A 15,192-nucleotide genomic window follows, 5' to 3' on the forward strand; every position below is an offset into this window, starting at 1 on the left:
TTGTTGATACATTTCTCAGGCTGTTTTTTCTGTATAGTGTGGACAAGTGGTTCACCTCCTTTTTTTATTCTTAATAAATTATATTCTTTTTGTATTGAAAAAAGTTACGTTTTGACTGCTGTGCTGCAGCATTTGCGACTGGAGGAGAATCCTATACTTAAGATGCCTCATTTAGAAGCAGCTTCCATTCTGCTTGTTGGTCCTACTTTGAAAAAATTCAATGATAGAGGTATACTATGAAATATTTCTGTTTCATTTTTGTGAATTTGACTTTATTTTGTCCCGTGGGAACGCATATCTTCTTGCTTTCTTATATATGAACCTTGTCTTTGGCTACCCTCTAACCGTAATCCCTTTTTGGCATCTCTGTGACAGCTTGTCCCTCCTTTTTTAAATCTTGTTTCAAATTTTTATAGAATTTCTCATGTTTCTATTAAACCGACCCAAACACCCCTCCAGGGGAAAAAAAAAGTTGCTATTATTATTGATATTATAGTTGTTGAAAGTGAGTTAATGCTCACTGTATTGGAAGTTTATCCATGCTAATGTTCACTATTGTCCAATGTGGGAAATACTGATAGATCTTTCACGAGAAGAGCTAGCTCTAGCGAAGCGTTATCCCCCACACACAGCTTTGTGCATTAGAGATGGTTGGGAGTTTTGTCGTCCAGACCATGCAGCAGGTACATATTTGGGATGTTTTTGCAGATTGTGATAAAGAACTGCAGTGCCAATGGCATGTTTCAGCTCACAGTTGCTTTTGGAAAAAGTCAGCTTGGGACATATCTTTTCTTCCCCAGTTCCCCTTCATTTTGGAATAATAAACAAAAGCAACTTACAGTAACAGAAAAGGATGATACTCAATAGAGTGAATAAAGCTGGTATAAAACCAAATACAGGCTGATAATATACAAGTAATGGTGGTGTAGTCAGTTTATATATTTTAGTCTTTTTTGTGTACGAGTAAATTCATTGTTCTGCCATGAAGCTGAGCAATCACAGTCTCAGTCCTCTCGTTTAGTCTCTTTTTATTGACCTCTGTTTGAATACTGCCAATGATGCAAGTACTGCCACTTATTTTGCAACTTGATTTTTCAATTGCCTTATGAAGTTCACTGACCAATTCCTAGAATTATTATCAGTTGTCAAGTTGAAACAATAGTATGTGTTCTTTGAAGTTTTAACATAAATTCTATCTTGGTGATTCTTTCAAAAATTAACATGGTCATGCTTGCTGTTGATGATCTATTCCTGCAAAAAGAATTTATTTCCTTTTAACTGTTGAAATTGGTTGTGTGGTTATTAAGAAACTAGAGATGAAAGATGGTATTGTTAAATTGCTTTGGACTTTGAGCTCAATGCTTAGTGTGACGTAGCAATTCATCTTCTTTGTTGGTTAATTTTCTTTTAGCTGTTCAGTGGATCTTAATTGTGTTTAGCATACACTTTTGGTTTGGAAGTACAATCCAATTGGATGCCAGGATAACGGTGCAAGGGTGTGATGAATTTTCATGTGTGTCAGTTTTATAATTCTAATGTTTGATTATATGAGCAGACTCAACCCTTTGCTTTCTCTCTGAGCAATGGAAGGATCATTTGCCTTCTGGTTATCAGCTCAAGGAAGCCTCTATAGATCAACCAGTCGAACAAGATGCTTGTCACAGTCACTTTGTTTTTGTTCAAGACAGCACTGTGAGCACTGATCTGCAATTAGGTTTGAAATATCAGTGGTTCATAGGAGAGAGACCACTTTCAATTTTTGTTGCTATTTCTGGTGTCACCAGTGAGGTAACTGATTCTAGCTATATCTTCTTTGCTGTTTGGACTTTGGGTGGAAAATATTGCTTTTCCTCTCTCTTCTCTTATGTTGATGACACCTTATGATGACCAGGTTTATTGGCCAAAGCATGAAGACATTGGTAAATTTCTGAAAGTGGAATGTACTCCTATACTGGGAGAAACTGAGTACCCTCCTATCTTTGCCATATCTTCTCCAGTTTCACGGGGTATGTCTTTCACTTTTTGTTGAAATTAAATTGCATATCTCTCATATGGGGTTCATGATATAAAATTTTGTGAAATTATGCCTTATCTAGCTTAGGGATTACCTTAAAGTAAAACCCTGAATACCTGTTAGTCCACTTATTTACGCACCAAGCAAATAAAATTTGAACTTTGAGATGCAACTTAGGAAGGATATCACACTTCTCTGTGATGCATTGTAAGCCGATCCTAATTGCTTTCCTGTTGAACTTGGAGATTATGCTCAATGAGATACTGCTTCATATTTATATTTTATTTTAGCTAGTATGGAGTGAAGCACTTGTACTCTTTTTTTTGGGGCATGCTTTGTCCCCAATTTTATTTTTTTTGCAACTTGCGTTATACTGTATAAAGAATTGTTTTATTTTATTTTTTAAAATTCATTGTTCACTGAGTACTTATTAAAAGTCTCTATTGTTCTTTTTTATGCACCTTCATTATGCAAAGGTAGTGGAATCCCGAAGGTTGTGAACCTCGAAGTGCGTGGCGAACTAGTTGAAGGAAACATTATTAAAGGCTTTGCTGAGGTTGCATGGTGCGGTGGGACTCCAGGAAAAGGTGTTGCAAGGTATGACTGCATGTTAGTTGAATTCAGGATGTGTGCCAAGTTGTAAATGTTCTCTCGCTACCCAAAATAAAAAAGAAAAAAGAAAAATAAAAGCACTGTGTAATTGTGCTGATAGTTGGTTGCGGAGAAAGTGGAACAGCAGCCCTGTAGTGATTGCTGGTGCAGAAGATGAGGAGTATCGGTTAACTGTCGATGACATTGATTCAAGTTTGGTTTTTATGTACACACCTGTGACGGAAGAAGGTGCTAAAGGAGAACCGCAATATAAATATACTGATTTTATTAAAGCAGGTGTGTGGGGAAAGAAAACTTCTATGTAACTTTGTCCTTCATAATTCTTTGAACTTTTTATCTCATTAAAGGTTAGTGTTTGTTTACATGCATGCTTGTGTTTACTGCATCTTAGCACCTAAACAAATGAAGTTAATCTTGGGGAAGTTTAAGAGAAAAAAAAACCAGCTATAGATAATGATCTGAAACTCTTGTTCTCTGTAGTTTCTGTCGACCACCCACAGAATGGCTATTTTATGGATTGGTACTTGCATATCAATTAGTCCTTCTGGCAACTGCACTATGGAGCTGGGAAATCAAAGAAATAATCTTCTGTCTTGTATATGCAACTATTTAAAGTATCCCTATTTTGTCAATTAAGCTTGACTACATTCCCGTCACTTCCAAGGGTCCTTGGAATATCATATTGACTGGACATCTAGTGAGAATCAACTTACTGGGCTAGAACCTTTGAAATAGTTGCTGACTCTACCCTTTCTAACCATGACATTCTCTGTTTGGTGCCTATAGTAGTTGTCCCTGTTGCCGTTGTATTTCCTGTAATGAATAGAATGTCCGTTCTGCTCATGTGTTTCTGTGTGTCGGTGTGGAATTACATTATTTCTTGTCTCCATAGGTCGTAGTGAATTTGCCGGCATGATTTTTCGTATTTAATTCAGTGTAGCTTGCTGATATTGCAAATGTGGGTATCATCTTTGTACTCTTTGCAGTGTTGTCGTTCCCTTGGGCAGTTGCTTCTCTAAGCCTAAATTTGATTATTTATTTAACTTGGAAGATCGTTTTGCTTCTTAATTTCTTAATAAAACTGAATGAGTGTCTGATGAAATAAGAATGTTTACTTGTGGCAGCTTCTCCATCTGTCCGTAATGTTTGTATTACTGGAGATGCTGTTGAAGGAAATATTATCAAAGGTGTTGGTGAATACTTTGGAGGAAGAGAGGGTCCCAGCAAGTTTGAATGGTTACGTGAAAATAGGGATACCGGGTTAGTTTACTTTTTCTACTGCCGTATGTAAAATCCATTCAACAAAAAACACAACTCAAAACAGATAGGAAGTAAACAGTAATTATTTCTGACCATTGTCTCTCAAACAGTTAAACGGATAAGGAAGATAAACTATAAAATGCCCCTACCCAAATGGATAATTCTCTCTGACAAAATTATGTGAAACTACAACTTTTTAGGGAAAGCCACTGCAGAAGAAGAAATCATCCATTTTGTTGGGTTGGGCTATGACCTTTAAGTTCATTTAGCTCCATTTATGATGATGTTCTTTTTATCTGTTTCATTTTCTTCTTGCAGAGAATTTGTATTGGTATCAACTGGTACATCTGAGTATACATTGACCAAAGAAGATGTTGGGCGACAGTTGGCCTTTGTATACATACCTATTAATTTTGAAGGTTGGTCCATTGCTTTGTCGTTTGTGGAAACTATTGAAACTTGATTGTATATAGCTTACAGATTCAGTAATTTAGTATTGGGTTGTTTTTCAGGGCAGGAAGGGGAATCCGTATCTGCAGTATCTCCTACCGTGAGGCAAGGTACATTTGTTTAGTCAATGCATATTTTCTTCTTGTGTGCCCATAAAGATGATTTAGAAACAGTTCTTCTATTTTAATTTAATTTTATCCTGAAACTTCTGGCTGTTTCATGAAGTGAATCCTTTAATGTTTACGTCTAGATGCATCTGATCCATTTCCTTTCCAAGGCCTTCTCTCTTCATTTATGATACCCCTAGGTGATCAGGAAAATTAAAAAGATATTTTGCCTTCGGTTCTTTGAAAATCAAATGATTGGGGTACTCTTTCAAGTTAATTTGATTTGAAACATGCACTTGTTCACACTGTAACTACAGTGTCGACTAAGTTTTTCCATGTTAAAGGGCAGGCCGGGTTTAATTCTATTTTATATTACTATAATCTCATAATGTATTATCTGGCTTGGGTTTCTTTATCTTTACTTTCTGATGTTTCTTATTTGTCATGTTGTCTCAAATAACATGTCTTTGCTTTTAATTGCCTCTAATCATCATTTAGCGTGGTGCATAATACTGTTATCATCCTGCCTTTTGATTTCCTGTCTTTGCCCAAATTTCAGCCCCCCCAAAAGTAACCAATGTGAAGATAATTGGTGATTTAAGGGAGAACAGTAAGATTACTGTAACTGGTACTGTTACTGGAGGAACTGAAGGTTCTAGCAGAGTGCAGTGGTTTAAGACAACTTCTTCATCAATGGACAGTGAAAATGGTCTTGAAGCAGTGAGCACCTCCAAGATTGCCAAGGTAAAGGCACATTTTTATTCTTTTATGGTGATCCTTCACATATACAGGTTACCTTCATGAATATATTTTGCTATTGCCTTGTACTCTCTTATTTGAGCTTTCACCTCTATTTAGGCATTTCGTGTACCTTTGGGAGCTGTTGGATATTATATTGTTGCAAAATATACTCCTATGACTCCTGATGGTGAATCTGGAGAACCAGAATATGTTATATCAGAAAGAGCAGTTGAGAGTAAGTAAATTTCTTTCTTTTCATTCTGTAATTTGTGTTGACAACTGCAAAACTACTGTCAGCGATTTCTGGATGCCTGTGTCATGACTTGTAACTGGGATTTTCTTTTCTTTCTCTCACTTATAAGAAACACAGAGAATCTCCTTGTTAAATAAACTCTTGTTTTCTTTTTGTTTTAACTTAAATGACTGCTTTATCAGTTGAATTGATACTTTATTTTTGCACAAATCTACCAAATAGCTACTGGTTAAGACTCAAAGGAGAAGGTTTCTGGTAAAACCTGTTAAGTTCTTTAAGAAATTGTGCTTCACTAATTCGTATTGTTTTAACTGTAGCTCTTCCTCCAAGCCTGAATTTCCTCTCCATCACGGGTGATTGCATTGAATGTGGAATACTGACAGCATCATACGGCTACATTGGTGGTCATGAAGGAAAAAGTATATACAACTGGTATCTTCATGAGGTATACACACTTTGATCCATGCAGTGCCATGTTTTATTGAATATCAGGAATATGAACGAATTTCTATTATCTTATTTCTTACTTCTTTTCTGTGAATCTGCAGGTTGAAACAGATATTGGCACTCAGATACCTGAGGTTTTTGGACTTCTTCAGTATCGCGTAAGTAAAGATGCTATTGGCAAATTCATTTCCTTCCAATGTACTCCAGTCCGTGATGATGGAGTTGTTGGTGAGCCAAGAACTTGCATGGGGCAGGAACGTGTTCGTCCTGGTAATCTTATCATCTTATGGTTCAATATTTGTTTGCAAATAATATATGAATTAAAATAAAGGATTTCTGTTTCAAAATAATAAGCGGCGAAGGAAATTTTTACTGAACTATTGTTGAAGATGTGAAATGTAATTAGTTATAATTTTTTACACACTATGTGAAACTGAACAATTATATTTGGTGCTAAATAGTAACTATTGTGAGTTCCAAATGATAGCTCATTTAAACAACATTTTGTGTTAGCATCTAAGTGAATTTATGAAGTAGCTAATTTAGTCTTTTATTTTTTCAACTGTTCTGCCATTTCTACAATTTATTACATGGACTGAGTTAAGTATTTTGGGTTTGTTCGCCTAGTTCTTAAGAGTTCTCCTTAAAGATTATTTATTTGCAAGCAAATGTGTCAGATTGAAAACCAAAGTTATATCATAAAATATTCAAAAGAAGCGTGCACTTAAACAATTTAAGTATCAGTTAAGATAATTGATAATTGTAAGTGTGCAAGTTTGAATTTAGTTATATTAGTTTCAGATTGAATACTTAACATTTGATAACGGTGTTTTTGTTGTCTGTATTTTGGTTAGCTAAATTTATGTGCTCTCTGTCGATTTTCAAGCAAAGTAATAGTGAGACGTCTGACTTGCATGCAAATTTGAAGCATTAGTTACTTATCACTACTTCTACTTTGATTGTTGTGGGGGTGTGCAGATATTTGTTCTTGTGTGTGTGCTTCACTATTCATTTATTGATGGGTTTTTTGGATAAGTCTTTCAAATCTGCTTCTTATGCTGAGCGCTGCTTGGTGTTAGGGAGTCCAAGATTGCTTTCTCTACGAATAGTTGGGGCAGCGGTTGAGGGGACTATCCTAAGTGTTGACAAAAAATATTGGGGTGGAGAAGAAGGAGATTCAGTTTTTCGCTGGTTTCGGGTACTTATATTCAACTCATTCTCCATGTCTTTCCTGTGTTCTGTTCTTGTGGGTCCATGGGCCCATGTGTAAAGTAGCAGGAGTTTGTATGGAAAATCGCCTACTATAACACTGGAGCTTCAATTGCTGTTAGCCCCCCATACCTTCCCCCCTCTTTTCTGGCTACTGTAGTAATTTTTACTATGTTTTTAAATACATAATCGTCATTGCAGACATGTTCAGATGGCACACATTGTGAAATCAGGTGTAATACTATGTCATCATACATGCTATCACTGGAGGACATTGGCTTCTTTGTTTCAGTTTCATGTGAGCCTGTCAGAAGTGACTGGGCTCGGGGCCCTATTGTTCTTTCTGAACAAATTGGACCTATCATACCTGGTAAGTAGTTAAATTTTCATTATCCTACATTAAGGGTTTATTTATTATTGCCCTGTATTTTTGGCATTTTAAGAACTGAGAAACTTCTTTTTCTTTTGTTCACTGTTGGTATCTTTGTGGCTTTGCCTAGCGTTCTTAGAAGTATATTTAAATATCATAAATGCTGAGAAGTATGCATTCTGTCTTTCCAGGAGTGATTGCAAATTAAATTTTAGACTGTCTTGAGCTTTATTTTGTGATGCAGGTCCTCCTACTTGCCAGTCCTTAGAATTTTTAGGATCGATGATTGAAGGACAACGCTTGAGCTTTGTTGCTGCATACAGTGGAGGGTGAGATTTTTGATGAAGCACTATCATGTTTAATGAAAACTGAATTTCCTGACCTCCTTGTAACTGTTACTCATGACACAAAAGTATATATTCTAATTTAGGGAAAGAGGAAATTGCTTGTATGAATGGTTTAGAGTGAAAAGCAATGGTGTCAAAGAGAAATTAAGTACTGAAGGTGAATTTCTTTCTTTTATGTGATATTATAATACTGATCTGTTTACGAGTAGATGATGACTTATTGACATGGTTATGTAATTTTTTCAAACAGAATTCCTTGATTTGACTTTGGAGGATGTGGGGAAAAGAATAGAACTTGTTTACACTCCCATGCGCAAAGATGGAATTAAAGGGAATCCTAGAACCATTGTCTCTGATGTGATTGCTCCTGGTGAGTTGTATATAAGGAACTAGATATATACTTGGAATAAAACTGCTCAAAGTTTTGGTGCTTTCTTTCTTGGTCTCGTAATTGAGTCCATTGGGAACTTATTACACTATTTTGTTAACTTGGCTTGTGTGCTCTGACAACAAGTGTTGTGCATGCCTTATCTTGGCCAACATGTCATTTAATACATGAATATGTACTTTAATGAAAAAAATGCCTTGCATATACAGACTATCTAACTGAAACTTCCTTAAAGCAAGCTTTGAGACTGGAAGACTGCTAGCTTTATAAGAATTTCAAGTTAGTTAGCCATAGACCTATGCTGGATGGTAAGTTGAATTGCCAGTAAAGATAGGCTGTTTCTCACAGGGAATTTACCAACCTTCTAAAACTAGCAAATTCGATCTAAACTAGACATTTGTAGAATGTGATGCCCATTTATACTAAAGAAAACAAACATAATTTATTAAAATATTGGCTAGAAAATTTCACCCTGAAACACAATGCTCAAGCCATTGGGTGACAACCAATACATGCTAAATTTTGTAACACTGCTTAGTTGCCTTCTGTGATTTGATAATCATCGACTTCAGCCTTTTGATATCATACTCAACAGAGTTGGTAAGAATTCCATTTATTTAACTGGGTTAATCATTGTTTTGGTTTGTGTATATTTATGTTCTGTGATACTTAAGTTACCCTATTTCTTGCCCTCTTGATGCCTCTGCATCTTTCAACAGCGAATCCAGTGGGATTGGACCTTGTAATTCGTGATTGCTGTGAGAACAATGAGATTATCCCGCAGAAAAAGTATTTTGGTGGACAGGAAGGTGTTGGAGATTATATTTGGTACAGAACAAAGAATAAGTTACATGAATCTGCATTGATGGATATATCTAATGCTTGTGAAGATGTTTTTGTATGTGGTAAAACGTTGTAAGTTCTACTTATTCTGATGCATTCTGGGATCCAAGAGTTCATGTTTCCATCTGCAAGAATTAAATTTGTGACTATCTTGTGACTGTTGCAGAACACATACACCATCTCTTGAAGATGTGGGGGCTTATTTGGCCTTGTATTGGCTGCCAACTCGTGTAGATGGAAGATGTGGTAGGCCATTGGTCTCAATATCTGACTCTCCAGTGGCCCCAGGTACAAATAATTCTAATTGTAATTAAATAGTCAAAGTTAGTGAGTGTTTCATGTTGGCCAATATGTGGCCTTTCCATCAAAACTGCCTAAGCACATCTAATGTCAATTTAGCTATAATGAAGTGATTGATAGAACTTTCTGTAGTTTCCATGTGTTTTGTGTGTATTTGGATGCTTTTATATGCTTGAATGGTAGCATGCATTTTTCTTTTATTTTCGAGCAAAACCACTTTTGTGCCGTCGGAAATGGTTGGTTCAATTTGGTCCTAGTCATATGAAGAGTTTTTAGCTGTTCAATTCACTTAGAACTTGTTCTTTAACACATTGAATTACAACAATGTGGCAGCTTTTCCAGTAGTTTCTAATGTTCGTGTGAAGGAGCTGTCTTCGGGTGTATACACTGGAGAAGGTGAATATTTTGGTGGGCATGAGGGATCAAGCCTCTTTAGCTGGTACAGAGAAACCAATGATGGGACCATTTGTCTTATTAATGGGGCTAACTCTAAAACTTATGAAGTTACCGATACAGATTATACTTGCCGTTTATTGTATGGGTAATATTTCTGTCTCTTTTTGACTGACACATTTTGTTCTCACTGTTTTTTTTTAAAGTGCTATTATTTTTAAATAAGTAACAGGTAATATTTTATTGACATGAAAAGGATGAACTTGATATTTTACTGACATGAAAAGGACTAACTTCTGCAATTTTTATTTTATTAACAAAAATGAGATCCGAAGAAAAAGATGAACTTCTTTAAGATTTTATCACACTGAGACTCTGAACTTCTAAGAATTTGGCATGGTTTAGTTTTCCCCTTTAGAATCTAATCTTTAGCATAGGTGAGCAGTCCTTGTTGGTGTACCTATTTTGATAAGCATGTTCACATGTCTAGGTACACACCTGTTCGTTCAGATTCAGTTGTGGGAGAACTCAGATTGTCTGAGCCTACGGACATTATTCTCCCTGGTGAGTGATTTAATTGAAGCTTGGTCTATGTGATATTCATTGTTTCGTAAAATGGTATCTGCATTTGTCATTCTAGATGCCAGACCAGTATTGTTAGCATTACTGAAATTTTTAGTACATTGGTATTGAAAATGCTCAGAGCTATTGTTATATTTATTTTACCATGTAGAAGAAATAGAGTTTCTGTTGGATGAAGACATCGGCATAATTGTAGGTTGTTGATTCTTTCCATTATAACCCCTGCCACCCCACTCTGGCTTCCTTTCCCTACTGTTCCCCCTACTTAGTAGGGATGTTAGGTGAAGATCCTTAAATCATTTTGAGGATTGTCTAGTTAGTCCAAGCCACGTAGCGTTATGATGCTTCCAATGCTACTCAAACCTTTCCTTTTGATGATCGTCAAACAATTGGATGGACAGCTTATACTGTTTATTTTATTTTTTATTATTTTTTCATATAGCTTATACTGTTTATTGAAACTCGAGTCTAATTAATTTTGAATTGGATATTGGATTGCCTAGAGCTTCTGAGGGTGGAGATGCTTGCTCTAACTGGAAAGGCGATGGAAGGTGATGTACTCACTGCTGTTGAAGTCATCCCAAAGAGTGAAATTCAACAATGTGTTTGGAGCAAGTATAAGAAAGATGTACGATACCGGTGGTATGATGCTGCATCCTTTCACTTCGCATGATTTCAATTAGTGCTGCAACCTTATCTTCTCCTCCTTTATGTTGCAGTATTATTTTAAATCTGTAGTTAGTTTTGCTAGGAAAATTCAATTATTAAATGTCAATAAACTGTAAAAGCTGCAACCTGCTGTAGCAGATAATTTTTTATGTCTTTCCGTGCCAAAATTCTGTGCAGGTGAGATTTTTTTTTTAAATAATGCTGCTTTATGTAGGAATTATCATAAATAGCAATTCAAATGTATAATTCTTTTTTCCTTATGATATGTAAAATCAATATGCAAATTACTAGGAGGGGCAGTTTCAGTTTTCAAACTTGATTTTATTATTGTAAAATCAATAATGCTTGACCTGGGAAGGCTGTTTGTTAGTTGAAATATCCTGATAAAGTTGTAGATTTATCATGTTTTCTGAGACTAGCATAATAATAGCAACTTTTCGTTTAGCAAATTCTGTTCCTCTTTGTTCCTATTATGTGATGCAAGGATCCTGCAGGTTCTGTTCGTCAGATGAAGGTGATACAAAGTCTTTTGAACCTTTACCAGCACCGCATTCCTGCTCGTACAAAGTGCGGCTGGAGGACATTGGTCGTTGCTTGAGATGTGAATGCATGGTGACTGATGTGTTTGGAAGGTCAAGTGAACCAGCATATGCTGAGACAGCTCCAATTGTGCCAGGTCCTTCGTGTTTCAATTCAAGTGCTGAGTTAGACATTGTCTACATCTCTTTTATCTTTTGCTTTAATTTCCAAAGTAAAATGTTGTTGACGGTTGCAGACAATGAGATAGACAGATGCGAAAGATTCACTTTATTTTACATAAACAAATATGAATTCCAATTAAAACATTTATTCAATATCCTTGTTGAAGCTGTTCCTAATTCAAATGGCTCAAATACAGCCATATATATGTTCTCACTTTCTAAGCCTTTTCTGTTATATTCCTGTTTTATTATGATCATAATTTATTGTCATGATCTTTTCACTAATGAAAGACTCAGATTATTGTATAATTTTTTTATTTTTTATTATTACTATTAAATGTCTTCTTTAATTTGATCGTTTCTGTCCTAAAGTGTAAATTTTTGTTTATTTCCAGGAATTCCCAGAATAGATAAGCTAGAGATTGAGGGGAGGGGTTTCCACACCAATTTATATGCCGTACGTGGAATTTATAGCGGAGGAAAGGAAGGGAAAAGCAGAATTCAATGGCTTAGATCCATGGTTGGAAGTCCTGATCTTATCTCCATACAAGGTATTCGAAATTCTAAGTTGTTCTTACCACACCCACATCTTCATTATTTAGTGTTCTCTCGTTATTATCTATCCCTTGTATTATCCAGATAATCAATATGAAATGGGAGACTATAGCAAGACAGTAAGTACTATTAGGGTGTGTTTGGTTGCAGTACAAAAGCATTGGATTGAACCCTCCTAGGATTGACATGGAAAGGTATGGGTCCCATTTGGGTCCCACCATTTAATCCCCTATTTAGGTGATATCTCATCCCATGGCCCTCCATTTGAATAAACATTATTTAAATATTAACAATTTGTAGAATGATTATTAGTAATTAATTTTGAATTATAATTTAGATATTTAATTTGTTTCTGTTATAACTAACTTAATTAAATAATTGATAAAATAAATATAATGTAATATTTTCATTTTTAATTATATTTACAATCCAATCCAATCCCATGCTACACCAATATAGCATAGTGTTAAATATAATTCAGTCCAATCCATTCTAGTACCATCCCAATCCATTCCAGTACTATCCTGTCCAATCTAATTCATTTTCTTATTGTTTTATATTTTTAATTATTTAATTTGTGTGAACAGAAAATGCATAATCTGTTAAGAGTTTGACAATTCTTAAATATCATAGGAATTATCTTTAGCAAATTATATTCTTAATATCTTTAGCAAATTATAGTCTCAAGTCCATCTTATATTATGAAAGAAAATTCTTCTGAGATTTTGGTCACTGACAAACAGCTTGAATTTAGTAAAGGACCCTTTTGGTTTTATTAAATATTTGATTCAAAAAGGTTAATTTTGTTATTGCAGGAGAGACAGGGAGGATGTATGAAGCTTATGTTGATGATGTGGGATATAGGCTGGTAGCCATCTATACTCCTGTAAGAGAGGATGGTGTTGAGGGGCAACCTGTTTCAGCTTCCACAGATCCAATTGCAGTTGGTAACTTGAAAAATGCCCTCCTACTTCTTTGTGATGCCAACTTTTGTCTTGTAGTTTTCTTTCCATAATATACTGGCAATTACTTATGATAATTTTTATAATTTGGACCTCATACTAGATGATAAAAAAAAATTTATTCATTGTTCAGCTAACTTTGTTTAAAATATAAAAAAACTTGCTTATATTCGTGCATATGTTATATATTATATTGACCTTTCCAACGTATGATTTAAATTGTTGGATTTGATGGCAGAGCCTGATGTTTTCAAAGAAGTGAAGCAGAAGCTTGATCTTGGAGCTGTGAAGTTTGAGGTCTGATTCTTGTCCAAGTTACATTTTGATCTTATTCTAAAATTTTCCAATTTAGCCTGATATCAGCAATAGATACCTTTCCCTTTTCTATCTGACCCAATAGCAATGCAAGTTGATGCATGTGTCTCATATATCTTCATTCATTTGTCTTTTTATTTTATTTACGTATTCACTTTTTATAGTCCCATCCTGATAAAGTGTGCAAAATACAAGCATGCACATCATGCACCCTAAAATATTAAATCATGGTAACATGAGCAGTTATAGAGGTTTTATAAAGAGTATTTTATAAGAAATGCTGTCAATCTATAATATTTATCCTGTGTAATATTGATTACATTGTTTTATTAACTTCTGTCATAGAAATTGATGCTTCACTTAGTTGGATACAAACTTCTAAGAAATATATAACAATAAGCTCGTACATTACTTTGTGATAGCACTAATATTAAAAATGGTATTGTCTTTCAACGGCTTACTGCTTTGATGTTTGGGAACAGGTTTTATGTGACAAGGACCGCTCTCCTAAGATGGTTTGTATTCCTATTTCTCTCTCAAACTTTAAATTTATTAGTTAGTGTTAGAAATTATTTTAACCAATATATCCTTACAATTTCTAATTTGCAGGGTCCTGGAGAAGGGAGTCTTGAGAGAAGAATTCTAGAAATTAATAGAAAAAGAGTAAAGGTGGTAAAGCCAGGGTCCAAGACTTCTTTCCCAACTACTGAAATCCGTGGAACTTTTGCTCCTCCCTTTCATGTAGGTTTTCTGGTACAAGTCTGGATATTTTATTATATTTGTTTAGACTCTCATGTTAAATACCAAGTAGCCCCAGTAGGACATGCTTTTGCATGCCCATGTATAGAGGGACAAAGAAGAAAAAGTAGAAAAAGCCGTAGTTAACTTAGTCCTTAGTACATATCTGGTGTATAGCTAATAAGGGACCAGAAATAAGGCTGACTCTTGTCTGTCCAGGAGATTTCAGGACAAAGTAAGACATGGTAGTTGATTGTGTATCTAGGCTTTTAGTGATTTGGAGCAGATGTCTACAATTCCTGAATTATCAAGGGAGTTTCTCTCTAGACATGAGAAACTTGAAGCATGTTACGAGAAATATGCGAAGATAATCTGTTGGGGGACATCGTTGTTATTATGTTCTGATATTCGGAGAAGTATTTAAACTCGTGATTGTGATTTGTGACAGGTGGAGCTATTCCGAAATGACCAACGGCGGTTTAAGATTGTAGTGGACAGTGAGAATGAAGTAGACTTGATGGTTCAGTCCCGGCATATGCGAGATGTCATAGTCCTTGTGATCCGAGGCCTTGCTCAGCGATTCAACAGTACATCCCTCAATTCTCTACTCAAAATAGAAACATAAGTTAGATTAAGAGATGTAAAGTGGACATAGATCAAAATACGCTTTAGGTTTTGTCCATGCTGTCCCCTCCCTCCCCATTTTTTTTTTCACTGATTTCACTTTTGGCTTGTCAACGTGGGTGTTGTTACCTTGTCTATTTATTATTCTTTTCCAGTTGGAAATGTTGTGCAGTGCAGTGATCATAGTGTTGGGTTTGTTCAAAATTAGTGTTGTACATTAACATCAGTGGTAATTTTTCAGTTTGTCTCAAGATTGCCCTTTTTCTTTGCTTGTGACGGTTTGTATTCATTTGCCGGAATTGGGGGTTCTAA

At 35.4% G+C, this 15,192-nt stretch overlaps 1 protein-coding gene across 2 annotated transcripts in view; it reads left to right on the top strand.

The window, feature by feature from the left end:
- The window catches only part of LOC18052216 (187-kDa microtubule-associated protein AIR9), a 23,307-nt gene extending 8,126 nt beyond the window's left edge, over nt 1-15,181 (top strand). For both annotated transcript variants that reach the window (XM_024190070.1, XM_024190069.1), the window contains exons 10-39: nt 130-229; nt 582-683; nt 1,556-1,788; nt 1,892-2,006; nt 2,491-2,611; nt 2,727-2,902; nt 3,751-3,886; nt 4,205-4,305; nt 4,399-4,446; nt 5,003-5,187; nt 5,302-5,419; nt 5,755-5,882; nt 5,986-6,154; nt 6,964-7,082; nt 7,295-7,463; nt 7,708-7,792; nt 7,894-7,967; nt 8,061-8,180; nt 8,918-9,113; nt 9,208-9,329; nt 9,675-9,882; nt 10,225-10,298; nt 10,820-10,958; nt 11,480-11,661; nt 12,082-12,237; nt 13,057-13,188; nt 13,442-13,500; nt 14,001-14,033; nt 14,128-14,259; nt 14,705-15,181. In XM_024190070.1, coding sequence (XP_024045838.1) covers nt 130-229; nt 582-683; nt 1,556-1,788; nt 1,892-2,006; nt 2,491-2,611; nt 2,727-2,902; nt 3,751-3,886; nt 4,205-4,305; nt 4,399-4,446; nt 5,003-5,187; nt 5,302-5,419; nt 5,755-5,882; nt 5,986-6,154; nt 6,964-7,082; nt 7,295-7,463; nt 7,708-7,792; nt 7,894-7,967; nt 8,061-8,180; nt 8,918-9,113; nt 9,208-9,329; nt 9,675-9,882; nt 10,225-10,298; nt 10,820-10,958; nt 11,480-11,661; nt 12,082-12,237; nt 13,057-13,188; nt 13,442-13,500; nt 14,001-14,033; nt 14,128-14,259; nt 14,705-14,881 — 3,909 coding nt within the window. In that variant the 3' untranslated portion in view covers nt 14,882-15,181. The remainder of the gene's footprint in view (nt 1-129; nt 230-581; nt 684-1,555; nt 1,789-1,891; nt 2,007-2,490; nt 2,612-2,726; nt 2,903-3,750; nt 3,887-4,204; nt 4,306-4,398; nt 4,447-5,002; nt 5,188-5,301; nt 5,420-5,754; nt 5,883-5,985; nt 6,155-6,963; nt 7,083-7,294; nt 7,464-7,707; nt 7,793-7,893; nt 7,968-8,060; nt 8,181-8,917; nt 9,114-9,207; nt 9,330-9,674; nt 9,883-10,224; nt 10,299-10,819; nt 10,959-11,479; nt 11,662-12,081; nt 12,238-13,056; nt 13,189-13,441; nt 13,501-14,000; nt 14,034-14,127; nt 14,260-14,704) is intronic.
- Nucleotides 15,182-15,192: the final 11 nt, after the last annotated feature.

This window comes from Citrus clementina, unplaced genomic scaffold, assembly GCF_000493195.1.
Source record: "Citrus clementina cultivar Clemenules unplaced genomic scaffold, Citrus_clementina_v1.0 scaffold_2, whole genome shotgun sequence".
Classification (NCBI taxonomy): Eukaryota; Viridiplantae; Streptophyta; class Magnoliopsida; order Sapindales; family Rutaceae; genus Citrus; species Citrus x clementina.